Genomic DNA, 13,366 nt, shown 5'->3' on the forward strand with positions numbered 1-13,366 from the left:
GGTGAGCTCTGATGCTTCTTCTCTCCAGTACATTTTTGACCCCCAAAAGTTATCTGGAGAAGTACAAACAAGCCTCAGAGTTCCCTCTTTAGGCAGACTAAAGGTGACCAGCTTGTGTTAGGCAGGTATCTGTGTGACGTGCCTGTCTGCAAAGTGCCAAAAAATGCTGATGGGAACTACTACTTTCATACAAGTGCTTAGGACTATCTGCTTGGCTCTAAAGTCTCTGGTTCCCAGGGCTGTGCCAGAGGCAGGGGGACCCAAGGATGAGGGGAGCTGTAGAAGCCAGGGCTGTGGAGGCAGCAGGTTCAACAACAACAAGAAGCAAGATACCAGGACATTGTCCTTGTCATCATGGTAGAGTAGTGGGTGCCGCAGCTGTCTCCGGATATGTGTATGCGTAGATGACCCCTGGAAATAAGTAGCTGCAAACTTTGGGAAGGTGTACTCTTCCAAGCCATCTGCTTCCTCTTCTAGCTCCACACTCATGGGAACCATGTCAAGGTCCACCTCGTACAGCTTGTTTGGCTTTGTTTCCAAGTCCTGTGCAGAACATGAGGAAGAAGCATATTTCCTTTCCCTGTACTCTGATATTCTTATTTTATGTTCTTTTTTTTTCTCTTTTCTTTTTTTCTCTTGGCCATAGGTCCTCCAGAATTTGGCTTTCCAGCTAACCCCAAAGCCATTTTCAGCTGCTACCAACAGATCATTGGGACTCAGAGCTTGTCCTTCTGAGACGCATCCATTCCATATGATCTTTCTGTCTTGGTCTTAGAATCATAGAATGCTTTGAGTTGGAAGGGACCTTCAGAGGTCATCTAGCCCAACCCCCCTGCAGTGAGCAGGGACAGCTTTAACCAGATCAGGTTGCTTAGAGCCCCAGCCAACCTGACCTTCAATGTTTCCAGGGATGGGACCTCCACCACCTCTCTGGGCAACCTGTTCTAGTGATTGACTCATTGTAAAAAATTTCTTCCTTATGTCTAGTCTAAATCTATTCTTCTTTAGTTTAAATCCATTAGTCCTTGTTCTGTCACAACAGGCCTTGCCAAAAAGATTGTCCACATCCTTCCTGTAGGCCCCCTTTAAGTACTGGAAGGCCACAATAAGGTCTCCTCACAGCCTTCTCTTCTTCAGGCTGAACAACCCCAACTCTCTCAGCCTGTCCTCGTAGGAGAGGTGCTCCAGCCCTCGGATCATTTTGGTGGCCCTCTTCTGGACCTGCTCCAACAGGTCCATGTCCTTCTTGTGCTGAGGGCCCCAGAGCTGGAGCAAGAACATTGCTGATGGAAAATCCAGGTGCTATCTCATTGCTCACATCCTGCGCTAACCCATACCATTCTTCTCTGCCTACCTCTCCCTACACGATTCCATCCTCCACAGCTGTCAGGACCAGTATATCTCAAATTTTGTTTTTAAGAATATGGGGGTTGGGCCATGAACTTCCAGCTTGTTTCAGCTGGAAAATCACCAAGCACTGTCAGCAGAACATGTGGTTTGTGCCAAAATGCAGAGGATGGCAGTATTTGGTAAGGGTCTGCCTGGACAAAGTAGCTTTTGAAGACGCATAGTCCCCAAACTGCATGTGACCAAAAACTTTTGGGAACTGCCTCTGAAAGCAGATCCCAAAGAGAATGTCTGGATGACTAATTTGGGTGATTTTTTCACTGTACAGAAAAGAAGTTCATTAAACAGAATTGACCACCCATGGAATTCCAACAAAGTCAATGGACTTACATGAGGGATGAACATAACCCATTACCAGTCTGCAGCTCTGTACCTCAAAACCCAGAGGGGCCTGTCCTTCCTGGCCTCCGATCATAGAAGGTAAAAACCCAAAAATTTTGTCCACCATTTCTTGGTCGCTGATAACATCATGATTTGTTGGTTTATTGGCAAGAGCATTCCTCCTTTGTCTTGTTTCTGCCTCCTCTCTCTCCAGAATAGCCAGGTGTTCCTTTAAACATAGAAGCTGGTTAGGCATAACTGGACCATCATTCTGCTAGAATGAATGGGTGCAAGGACGAAATACTATTACAAAGGTGTTATGACAGTGAGGTCCAGCTCTGCTAGTGCAGTGTTGGAATGTAAAGTCAAATGTTGCTTATGCTAAGCAGTCACAAAGACCTAGCCCATCAAGCAGTAGGGCTTTGCTCTTACAGCTGTCCTTATTAAGTCTGTTGGCCTATTGGTAATGATGTGCAATTTTTCAAGAATTTTATCAACAAGAGATAATACAGGGAAAACACAGAATTCCTAACATAAGAAAAACCACACATTATTTAAAATTTACAAATGTTTTGTGTCAGGGGGCTGTAATAGCATTGTGCATATTTGGCTAAAGTGCCAGCTCATACTGCAAACAGAAATGTGCATATGTTTGCCTTGTCCCATTTCTGTAAGTAGGTTTACAACTATGTCTGCTTTTCATTAAAATATAGCAGTGCTCAGATCTTTGAGCAAGTCCACAGGTGTGAGCTGGGCAAGCCATCTTGTCAGCCAAGGAACATAGCATTCAGTGTTCCTCTGCCAACATACTTACCTTCTCTAATCTCATAGCTTCTTCCCTTGCTTTCACTGGTCCAAGGACTTGCATGAGACGTTTCTCTTCTTCCAAGCAGATATTTCTGGCTTCCAGCTTGCACTTGTTCTGTGGACAAGAGGACCATTCTATGACTGTTTCCACAACTGCTGAGCTGGCTCTCTTCTGCCATTAACAAGCTGTCCACACCAGGACTTTATCCTAACATGGACTCCGTTCCAGATTTGGCATTTTAGGAAACAAGCCACAGGCAGAAATCTGCAAACTGGCTTCATCCTGTTTGTACAGCATTAATACAGAAAGGAAATCACAGAAAGGCCTCCCATGTGCTGTGGACCGCTAAGGTAGTAAGTGCAGGATTTTCTCTGGCAGTGCATATCAAGGACACTGCATTAGGATTCCCTTTTGAATGGATCCCTAAGTGGTATTATCAGGCCTTGCTGTAGAAATTGAGCTTCCCTTGCAGGAGTGACTGATAGACATGCACATCTTATCTTTTTTCCTCCCTTCTGTCAAAAACATTCCAGCTCTGTCAGTGAAGTTTTGATCGGTGATAATGAACACAGAAAGCAAACGTAAACAAGATTGTCTGCTTAAAACTCTGCTTTCATACTTGACAAAAACTCAAAATAAAATATTCCAAAATAAATATCCACATCCAGTGCTATGCTATGGCAACACTTGCTGGTCATTAAATCTCTATCAGAACTTCATAGAAACAATATGTTCACAAGGTATCTGTGAGCATACCTCCCTCTTCATCCTCTGGTAGATTTGGCGAGCAAACATGCCCCTTGCGTATGCCTGTATAACACATACAGCTTTCTTCTGCTCTGCTATCTTTTGACGCATTAGATAACCACGGCACATGGCTTGAAGCCTGATGATATGAGCCCGGGTTGCTTCATACTGTTTAGCAAGCTGTCGGCTCCGGTAGAGGGCCTGCAGGCGCCCAAAACCCAGCATAACCTGTAGGAGGTGGAGGAAAAGAAGTTGTTATGGTTCAAACCATTGAGACTGGGAGTAAGTTGGGATGAGTAGAAGATAACAAAATGCAGTAACTGGATAAAGACCTGGAAGGGGCTAATGCAATACTGCCTTTTATGCTTTATTTTCTTCCAGTAATAGGCTTTTAAAACTAGATTATATAGAGTTGTTTTGGGGACCTGTTCTAGGGAGTGGCTCCAGGAAGTGACAATGATAGCCTGGGATTATGACAAGGGAAGGAAGAGAGCAGAAATGAAGCCAAGTGAATGGAAAAAAAAAAAAAAGGCATGTCCTTGGAGAGATGGGTATGACAATCCCAAGAGAAGCAGCAGAGGAGGATGGGGCAGAGTGCAGGACAACAGCCTGGCTCTTCCAACAGCAGTTGCATCACTGATGCAGAATAGAAAATGTTTCTGACTGAAACTGTCAGTTTCTCCTCCTGCTCCTTGCAAATGGGATGTATGGGATATATTAATAATAATTCCTGCCACACAAATACACAATATGTAAGTGCCCCTGATACGGTGTAGCTTTCCTCACCCAGAAAACCCACCATCTATAGAAAATCAGCCAATATTTTTAATAATGTGAGATTGTTGTAATGATTTTTCTGGTAATTTTTTACAGATTCCCAGTTTTCCTGTAACAGTTGTGAAAGACACTTTGCTCATAGCATGGTGGTGATGCACAAATGCTAGCCTTGGACTCCTGACTAGAAGTGTGGAATCTCTCATATGTCAGGTCACCAGAGCCAGGCCTGCCAGAGGTTAGTTGGGTTACTATTTCACCAGAAAGCAGAAATGTCACAGGTTCAGCAAGCCCTGAGTTCCCAGAGCCCTCCTTAGACTTTACATCCTTCTTTCCACCCTACCATCTTGCCTCTCCTCCCTTCTGTTGTGAATATCTTAATTCCTAATACTCCACTCAGTCTGACAGGGCATGGTATATAAACACACACACACACAAATATATTTTTGTGTGTGTGTGTTTATATATATAATATATGTGTGTGTTTTATATATAATATATAATATATTTTTTATATATATATATATATATACACACTTATATATACACCTGCCTCTTACCATTCTGAAATCCTTCCGGCAGCAGTAGCCTCGCCAGGCTGACTGGATGGCTACAGCAGACTTCCTCTGTTTCAGAAATTGCTTCCTAAGCAGACAGACAGGTGAGATGACAAGCAATACGTTATTTCTGCTGCTTCTTATGATAATAGTAAATAATAAGATGGCATTTTTTTCCTTTTATGGGATGTCTATAGTCTGATCCCAGCCTTATCTGCTGTCTAGGAACACTAGAGCCAGGAAAGCTATTCTTAAACTAACTAGCTCAATTATTAGTAGATATCTTGCCAGGGCAAGTTTGAAGCTCAGCAAGGGCTGTTCTTCCTGCTTCTGAGTAGCCCAAGAAAAGTATTATATTGCAGCAGAAAGATTAGTCTGGTTAGATACTTTTGTACCACATGCTTCAAAATTATCCTCATTCAAAGCATTTTGTCTGCTTACATGTTCTCCATGCTGATGAAAAGGCCAGAATAAGCTGTTTTGCCTGACCTTTTCTGTCAATAAAGGCCTTAGGACATTTCACCTAGGCTCAGCTCATTCCGCAAGTGAAGCAGCACTATGAATCAGTTGAGCTCACAAAGTGTTTTACTATTTGCTTTGCTATCCATTTGCTAGTAGAAAGGATGAGACAGAAGTATTACTAATCCACCTTGATGCATCTGAGCTGACTTTGCCCTTAATGCTGCAAAAATACTCATAGCAACCGTAGACCAAATTAATTGCTGTGGACGAGAGCTCTGTAAGAATGAAAAAGCCCTTGCACCAAGCCTGGATAAGTTAACTCCTGCATCTGATGACTACTTGCTCCCCAGTGTCCTAACTGCCAGGACTAGGAGCCCATCTGAGAAAGATGAACTTCCCATGGTAAAAGCTGTCACACTGTGGCTGTCAGAAGTGGCACATAGCTCTGATGGTTTAAAAATAAAAGCAAAGTGAGGCTTTTAGGGAGAGGTGATATTCTGTTAGATAGCAGGCAGAGTTTTAAAAAAAGGCGGAAGTTTTTGGGCATTTGTGTCATGTTTTATAGTTCTTGCTTCTCTACTGTCAGGAATGTTTCTAAACCAAACCAGCATTCAGTCCTATATCATGGTTTTGGTTGGGGGATACAAGATTAATAAGTATAAATCATGATGTAAAGTGTTTAATGAGGACAAACATTTACTTGACAGTGACTAAATTTAACTTCTGAAGATATTTCAAACTAAACCAGACAAAATGCAAGAATTGTGCATCTTTGGCAAAGAAAAGGACTAGTTAGTTTCTATCTGATTCTCTTCTATGTCTTGTATCAAAGAAACATCCTAAATAAGAGAGTCCTTGTAGCTCTGAGAAGGACGCAGATTCCATGGGGATTTCCTGCTTTCTGGATACCTACTGTTTACTAAAAATATTAAGTGCAAATCCTCCTTCCAGCCCTTCCTCTTCATACAAGCTGCATGTGCCACAGCTCTGCATTTTGAAAAGCATCATGAAAATAAAGAAACTAAGCCAGAACAAATCTTTGTGCAAAATCTGCATAGATGCACTGTGCACTATTACGTGACAAGTGCTGAATTTTGGGCTAGTGGAAGGTATGGATTGATACATTTCATACTCGAAAATGCTTAACAGAGTGTGTTAAACTGCACCACAAAGACTACCGCTTCAAACCAAAGCAAATTTCCTTCTGTGTGATCACTGACCTGTCCTTCAATCCTCTCATCACCTTCTGGATAAGAAGAGCCTTATCTGTGAGTATATTTTGGCGTTGCAGCTCCAATACTGTATCATGATGATCCTGTTAAAAGAAAGTGTGGATATGCCAGCTGAGCAGACACCCTCACAACTTCTGAAAACCGGACACATGGTCTGAAAGAGGCCCAAAATCAGCATGATGTAGTGCGATTAAAATGCACTTGTGGAACTGCAGTAGGAAGATTGCATACCACCTGACCACACCATGTCTGTCTGTAGCCATAAACAAGCAGAGAATCTGCCTGCAGTAAGACTGTTTTTACCTGAGGGAATGCTATGGACAAGGAAGTCCCCTGCAACATTGTGCTGGTATCCAGTTCTTTTTTATGCTTAAGGCTTGAGCAGAGACCAATACATTGCGCTGTGCTGTTTTAGCTGCAGCACTGGAGCACAGGAACAGGATCAGCCTCTCCTACACCCAGCTGTGTCCATTAAATTACTTGGCCTTCAGGAACAAAGATCCATCGTCAGATTCAAGAGAGAGTTTATAAGAGAACCCAGTCCTTCTGGGTCACCACTCTTGCACGGGCAGGTCAAGCTATACTGTGAACACCCATTTTTTCCAGGAGAAACAACAATAAGCTGTCCTTTCTACTTACTTTAAGGAAAATCTTGGTCTTTCCAGCTTGCCAGCTTTCGTCCTTGCCCAGCACTGCTTCAGAGATGCTGATACAGCTCAGTCGAGCATCATCCTTCAGCTGATGTGCAAAAGTATCATCATATTAGGGCTTGGAAACACAGCACACTACGTAAGGATCTATAGCCCTACATTTCAAAGGGCAAAGAAGAGAAACAGATGAGGTCTTACAGACCTCTGGGCTGACAGTATAATGAATGAAAGTGGGTCAGCTCAAACGGTCAAGAAAAGGAAGAACATGAGTGCATGGCCAAGCATTCCAAGTGTGAGGAGGATGTTAGAGACCTTAGAAGTGTGTGATTACAGAAAAGAAACATCTGAGGGCAATGGGGATGCCACCCTGCCTGGGATGTCTGTGTGGAGCAGGTCAAGGATAGCTGGACCTAAAAGCATCTCTACCGTTTCAGCTAAGGTCCAAGCGAGTATGTAAGTATTTAGCTACAGTTACTGTGATGACAATTACTGTGATGACAGGTCTCTCAACTGTACCACCAATAATCCAAGAACTTTCTACTGTGGGAAAGTCTAAAGCCTCACAAGGAAAAGTTAGATTAGCCTTAAACCAAGTTTGTGCTAGCATACCTGTTCTCGAAGAGACCACGGCAGGAGAACTCTGTACCTCTCAGAGAACTCCTCAAAGCTGTAGCGAACTGGGTAGCCAGCTTTTCTGATCTGAATGGTCTCCATCATCCCTGAATATCGCAGCTGTTTGATACATAGCTCCCGGTCGAACAACTGAAAGGGAAAGCAGACAAGGAGGAGACTTAGCACTGAAAGAAGCTACGTATGCAGCATTCCTCAGAACACAGCTATTAACCTCTGACCTCAGAGTGCCTGCAAAATGGCCTACTATGCTTTTTTTAATTGCACTTCTTATTTCTTTAGTGCTCTAAATTAATTGATTACAGGCCTAAACAAGTCACCCTAAAGGTCTTCAAATTTGTATTTATTGGCAGTGGAAACATGCAAAACATAGCATGAGTGCTGCTAGTTGCTTGTAATGCAGATTAAAAATAGGCTCACTAGGCCACATGCAGTACTTCAAAAATGATTAAGTCACTTGACCAACACCATACAATTTTTAATGCAGAACTGGGTTGTGATCTCCTCAGTTCTAGCCAAGTATCTTAATGACAAACTCATTCCTGTTCTCCTGTAGTGTCAAATTAAGCCACATCACCCCTCTCAAACACCAACAGCTCCCCTGTTCTCTCTCAGGCTATTTCATAGTATGATCATTGTTGGATCATAAGTTTTTTGTTTGTCCCCTTGTTGAGGGGGTAGAAACTCTCCAGTTTTGTCTTTATCTTTACAGGAAAGGCTTTTACAACTCCTCTCAGGAATACACCTGTGTGCTTTTTTGCCATCTATTACTCTATGATGCTTTTAAAGATGCTTTTGTAAATCAATGCTATATCCTACCACTCTTTTTATTCTCATAATAGCCTGTACTCCAGCTCTTCTTGGCTGAAGTACAGATATAAAATGCTACACAGCAACTGACAGCTTTTTCTCATTAAAAAGTTTACTCAAGACAAGACCTTGTGTTGTTAAAACATTACCAGTGGTTTCTTGTAGTCATTTGGCTTGATGCAGCGGATGAAGTATGGCTGGCACTGCTGGAGGATTTTCATTAGTTTTTCCAGGGATTGCTTGAACTGTCCTCCCAGAGTAGAGAGCCGTTTAGTGGTATCCAAGCCCTGGGAAGAGTAAGTACATGTTGACTGCTACATCATTGACTGTCAGAGGGCCAATTAAAAAATCTTTGTATTTTTGTACAATGTAACAGTATCACACAACTGCCAGAAAAAAAATTATTTACCTACATGGGAGCTAAATTGGCCATCTGCATCTTATTAATTTGGGTTTATTCTTGTGAAGAAACCCCACTGAACTCTTTCACCTACTTGGGCACCAAGTTCTAGCAGTGGGGGTGGCTGTGGTGGAAGAAATTCCACACAGGCCCACATAGGCCTGTCTTCCAACCAAGGCTGCATTTAGTGTAGGGCCTGGGTGACAACCTATTATTCATGGGTGTGTGCCTGAAAGCTTGGTGAGAAACAGCCACTCCCAAAGCAATAACAACCTCCAGGCCAGGCATTTTGCTGCCATCTCATAGCTAGTTAGGAATGCTAGATCCAGAACAGCTCATTCCTAGTGATTAGGATGACTGATCGCCTTGCTCGTTAATACTACAGTAAGCAGTGAAAAGACAAACTTTTACCAGAGGATAAGGTAAGAGCTACTCCATTTATGGCTGCATATAAAGTGCTTTCTGTCTCACCGCTCCTGGGTTTAATTTTGCTCCCAGTTGCAATAGTGTAACTCCACAGGGATTGTACTTGGCTGCAGTTAGCTCCTGACTTGCCCAGCTTCTCTGAAAGCACAGTTCCACCTATGTCTTTTTCACACAGATCATCAGAGTAGGCCTAAGCTTCTACCTCCTTGTACATTTTGAGGGTACATCAAATTAGGTGACAACAGTGCATATCCCAAGTAACAAAAGGACTCCACTGGTCTTTTTCATACCGGCATGGAGCTAATCATTACAGCACAATACAGCGTTTGGTGGGTTGTGGGTTTTTGGGGTTTTTTTTCCAAGTAAATAATTTAAAGTCCAGTGGCTCCCCTCACTTCCATGGTCTCCACGGTACCTCATTTTGCAGGTTCTTATATTTTGCAGGTTCTTACGTTTAAAGTCCCTTTTAACGCGCGAGTGGCCACCTTCTGCTTTAGCTATAGGGCAATGCTGCCCTCCAGCGACCAAACACTCATGCCTTTGGAAAACAGTTCGGGGAATGTCTCATAGCAGCTCTGACGCATCTTAGGGCTAGCAAGCATCTGTTTGAAGTAGATTTGATAACAGCATATACATGTTTAAGCTGTATAAGATTTAAAAGCACTCCCAAATCTTAGAGGCCTTTCTGCTCTACCACTAAATCAGTGGGATGGCCACACAAGTCTGAAGCCCATGCCCTCATCGTCTCACGCATCTAACATTGTTAAAGCTGAATTTGTTGTTGAGATGGCAGTGACTTTTCACCCCTGGTGTGCCAGGAGAGCACCTCTGAGACCTCAGGACAGCAAAGTTTTTTTGGGGACTTCATTCACTGTAGCCTGCTTCTTAGGCTTCCCAACGGTGGCCCAACCTATTTGAAATTAATAGGGGTATTTCAGCTAATTTCTGTGCATTTTGAAATGGGCAGTAGCCCACATTTAGTATCTCCTTTCTTGACATGCTGCTGTACTTTCTAAATGTAGGAAAGGGGTTTTTTTTCAATAACACAGCCTTATTTATAGAGACAAAAACCATTGGAGCATTAGAGCAATGTAGATACACCTGATATTTATTCTGAAGGTATTCATAGCATTTAAGAGATGATAAGCCAGTTCTCTGTTGCTGCCTGTATCGCTTCTGACATTCTTCTCCCCCAGGATGTTTACCTGTCCATGGCCAGATGTTCTGGACAGCAGAAAGCCACATTGGGATAAAGACTGAGGAAGAAAGGATAGGATCAGAAAACAATGCCAGGAGAATAGACAGATAACAGGTAAGATAGCAAGCTGACTGTTTGTTCTGTACCCTGACAGGAAAATTCAAAGATATAAACATTAAAAGCAAAAGTACCTTCACACAATGATGACACTGCATAGTTAAATGCTCAGATATCAAGGTATGTGAAAGTTGCAGCAGGACAGAGAGCTTGAGCTCTGCTCCATGCTGTTTTCAGTCCACTGTGCTTTACAACCTCATTTTCACTAGGCACAGGACAAGGCTTCCTACACCACCAGGCACAGATGATTCTGTGATAATTGCCATCACGAACTTTGTCACAAAGTCTCTGGGCCAGGAGGGAGAGCTAAAGTTGCAGCAATATGCAGGGCAATGAGACTGTGTCTACAGGTGCCACTGGGAGCAGCAGACAGAGTATCTTTCTGTGACAGCACAGCTATTTGCTCCTTTGTGCAAGCCTGTCAGCCCTCTGCAAGAACAAAAAGGCCAAGACCCACCTGCCAGTTGCCCAGTCAGACCCCTTGGTGTTATGGTCCCAGCAGACTGTCTACATGTGCAGTATGGCAGTAGTTTAGCTGCTGGCTTCTGAACAGTTACTGGCTTTGCAGAGGGGTCTCTGGTTGGTGCCTTGTTCTCCATTCCAATGAACCTGTTGAACTACAGTTTCCTCCTACTAATTTAAACACATCCTGGCAATGTGGATGTAGTATGGATGCCCAGGGAGAGACAGAGCAAACCCATCCAGTTGATGACAACATGTGGGGAGGTAGCATGACTCATGCTTCTGTGGCAGCCTGAAGGCATGGCTACACAGATGTCCAGGCATGCAGTCCTGGGAGACAGGGCTGACATTACACTTGTTCACAGCATGAATGCCAGACCCTGACTTTTCCTGCAGACTCCTTTGCAGAAATGAGTTGAATGAAAGGGACAGGGATTTGCAGAGACAGTGAAAAAGAAAAGTGGAGGTAAAGAACAGCCAGAGCCTTATGGAAGGGAGGAGAAATGAGTTGTTTCTGCAACCCACTGCCAGTAAGCCAACCTTGTAGACCTGGTCAGCTCCAACATGCCGGATGGTCCCACGTCCCAGACTAGGTGGGGTCGTTTCCACCTGGAAAATTTCTCTCAGGAATTTGTTTTTGGAGGAATGAACCACTTGCATTACATTAGCACTCAGTGTGTCCCGATTTTTCTCCAGGAAATCTATAGGATGGAAACAAAATCAGCTTGTCACCTCTGCAGCCTGCTGGCTCTTAGCACTACTCTGTCTAGCTGAAATCCACTTCATTTACAGTAACTTGCAGATTAGTTTATAGTAATCCTCCTGACCTCCTGATCTGACTTCAGATCAACACTACCCTGGAGTGCCACACATCCAGGGCAGGTCATGCCCTTCTCTTCACCCTCTGTATCTAGCAGAGATAGTCTCACCTTTTGATTCATAAAAGACAACCCCAGCAAAGTGGTTGATGCCAAACTTGGTGTCATGGACACTCTTAGGTGGGATGTAGACTTTACTTTTGCCATGGAGGGAATTTATTTTGATGAGCATGGTGGCATCTGTGCCCTAGAAACAAATACAGGGAAAAAAGGACAGTTAAGCAGATTCCCGCCAGCAATGCTCAGAGAACAAATAGAAGTGGTGCTCAGAGATAACAAAAGCTCAAATTCTGGCCCTTATTTGTGTAGTAGATCTGAAGGAAGGTAGTGCCAGAAGTGTCTTCCCTTTTACACAGACCCTTCTCTCAAGCATCAGGACAGAACACACCACCAGAGCATAAGGCCTGATATTTTAGGGCTGTACATAAACCCCCATAACATTACTAACATCACCAGGTGCGCTGAGAATTTCCCAAATGTTTGGACCTCACAAGCAGAGCCCCTCGCCAACCTTCCCATGCCGTCCTGCCCAGCCATGCTCTGAGGGGTGTGTGCTCCTTCTCCCAGGCAGGCATAGTTCTTCTTTCACTTCCTAACTGGTGAAAGACTCAGAGATCGCTGGAAGAAGGCTGCCCTGAGCAGATACCAGTCGGCATGCCCAGATCATGACTTCCACAGGCAGGCAGGCAGCTGGGTGCTTCTCTTCAAGGGGTGCCATCACAATCTCATTTCCTTGTGGTGCATGTGAGGCTGGCTCTGCTCACTGGCCTGTGCTAGGGGTAGTGAGTGCTGTGTTATCTGAGAAGTCATGGGCTCCAGGAATCATAGAGATGCTTTCTTGTCCTGACTGCAGGACATACAGTGGGGACCACCCTCTTCTTAGGGAAGAAAGGGGAAAGCTGTCTGCCTGTACATGATCCTCTCAAATTGCTACCTGAGGACTACAAATGAGCTGAGGCAGGGGCTTGCTTTTCTGGACAAGCCCACATTGCCGTCTGATTCCTGTACCAGCACTCCTGCTTAGCCTCACCGTGCTCTGCAGACTATGAAAATGCTCTGCAGGGATGTCTGAGATCAGATGTTACTTTCATCTCTGCTCCCCTGTTTGAGATGCCTGCATCTTTGCAGAATAACATTTCCTCACAACAGTGACATTGCTTAACTAGGTCTGTCATCCAGGAGAAGAAAGAGCAAGCTGCAGCCCAGACCAACAGCAGAACAACACTCAAATAATATGCAAATTCAAAGATTTCCTAAGAAGCTCTTGTAAAATGATCCAGACTCCTTCCTTCTCTGTCTGGAACAGCTGTAAGAGTTTCAACAGCAAGGTACCAGGAAGAGCACACTCCAGCAGAGACCAAAGCATTTGCATAGTGACCTAATTTAAAAGGAACATCTATGGGGAGAAGACATTGCCTCTTATAATGTATCCAGAAGCCAGTTTTGCACTTTTCTGTGTGTGAAGCCAAGTGTTACCTGTGAGCTGT

The 13,366-nt window shown here is 43.8% G+C and overlaps 1 protein-coding gene across 1 annotated transcript in view; it reads right to left on the bottom strand.

The window, feature by feature from the left end:
• MYO7B (myosin VIIB) overlaps positions 1-13,366 on the bottom strand; it is a 50,732-nt gene that overhangs the window by 26,362 nt on the left and 11,004 nt on the right. Inside the window, exons 13-23 of the mRNA XM_075716167.1 lie at positions 11,931-12,066; positions 11,542-11,702; positions 8,548-8,685; positions 7,568-7,720; positions 6,948-7,046; positions 6,297-6,391; positions 4,618-4,702; positions 3,293-3,511; positions 2,543-2,644; positions 1,781-1,957; positions 334-543 (exon numbers count right to left, since the gene is read on the bottom strand). Of these exons, the coding sequence (XP_075572282.1) occupies positions 334-543; positions 1,781-1,957; positions 2,543-2,644; positions 3,293-3,511; positions 4,618-4,702; positions 6,297-6,391; positions 6,948-7,046; positions 7,568-7,720; positions 8,548-8,685; positions 11,542-11,702; positions 11,931-12,066 (1,575 nt within the window). The remainder of the gene's footprint in view (positions 1-333; positions 544-1,780; positions 1,958-2,542; positions 2,645-3,292; positions 3,512-4,617; positions 4,703-6,296; positions 6,392-6,947; positions 7,047-7,567; positions 7,721-8,547; positions 8,686-11,541; positions 11,703-11,930; positions 12,067-13,366) is intronic.

This window comes from Pelecanus crispus, chromosome 9 (genome assembly GCF_030463565.1).
Source record: "Pelecanus crispus isolate bPelCri1 chromosome 9, bPelCri1.pri, whole genome shotgun sequence".
Lineage (NCBI taxonomy): Eukaryota > Metazoa > Chordata > Aves > Pelecaniformes > Pelecanidae > Pelecanus > Pelecanus crispus.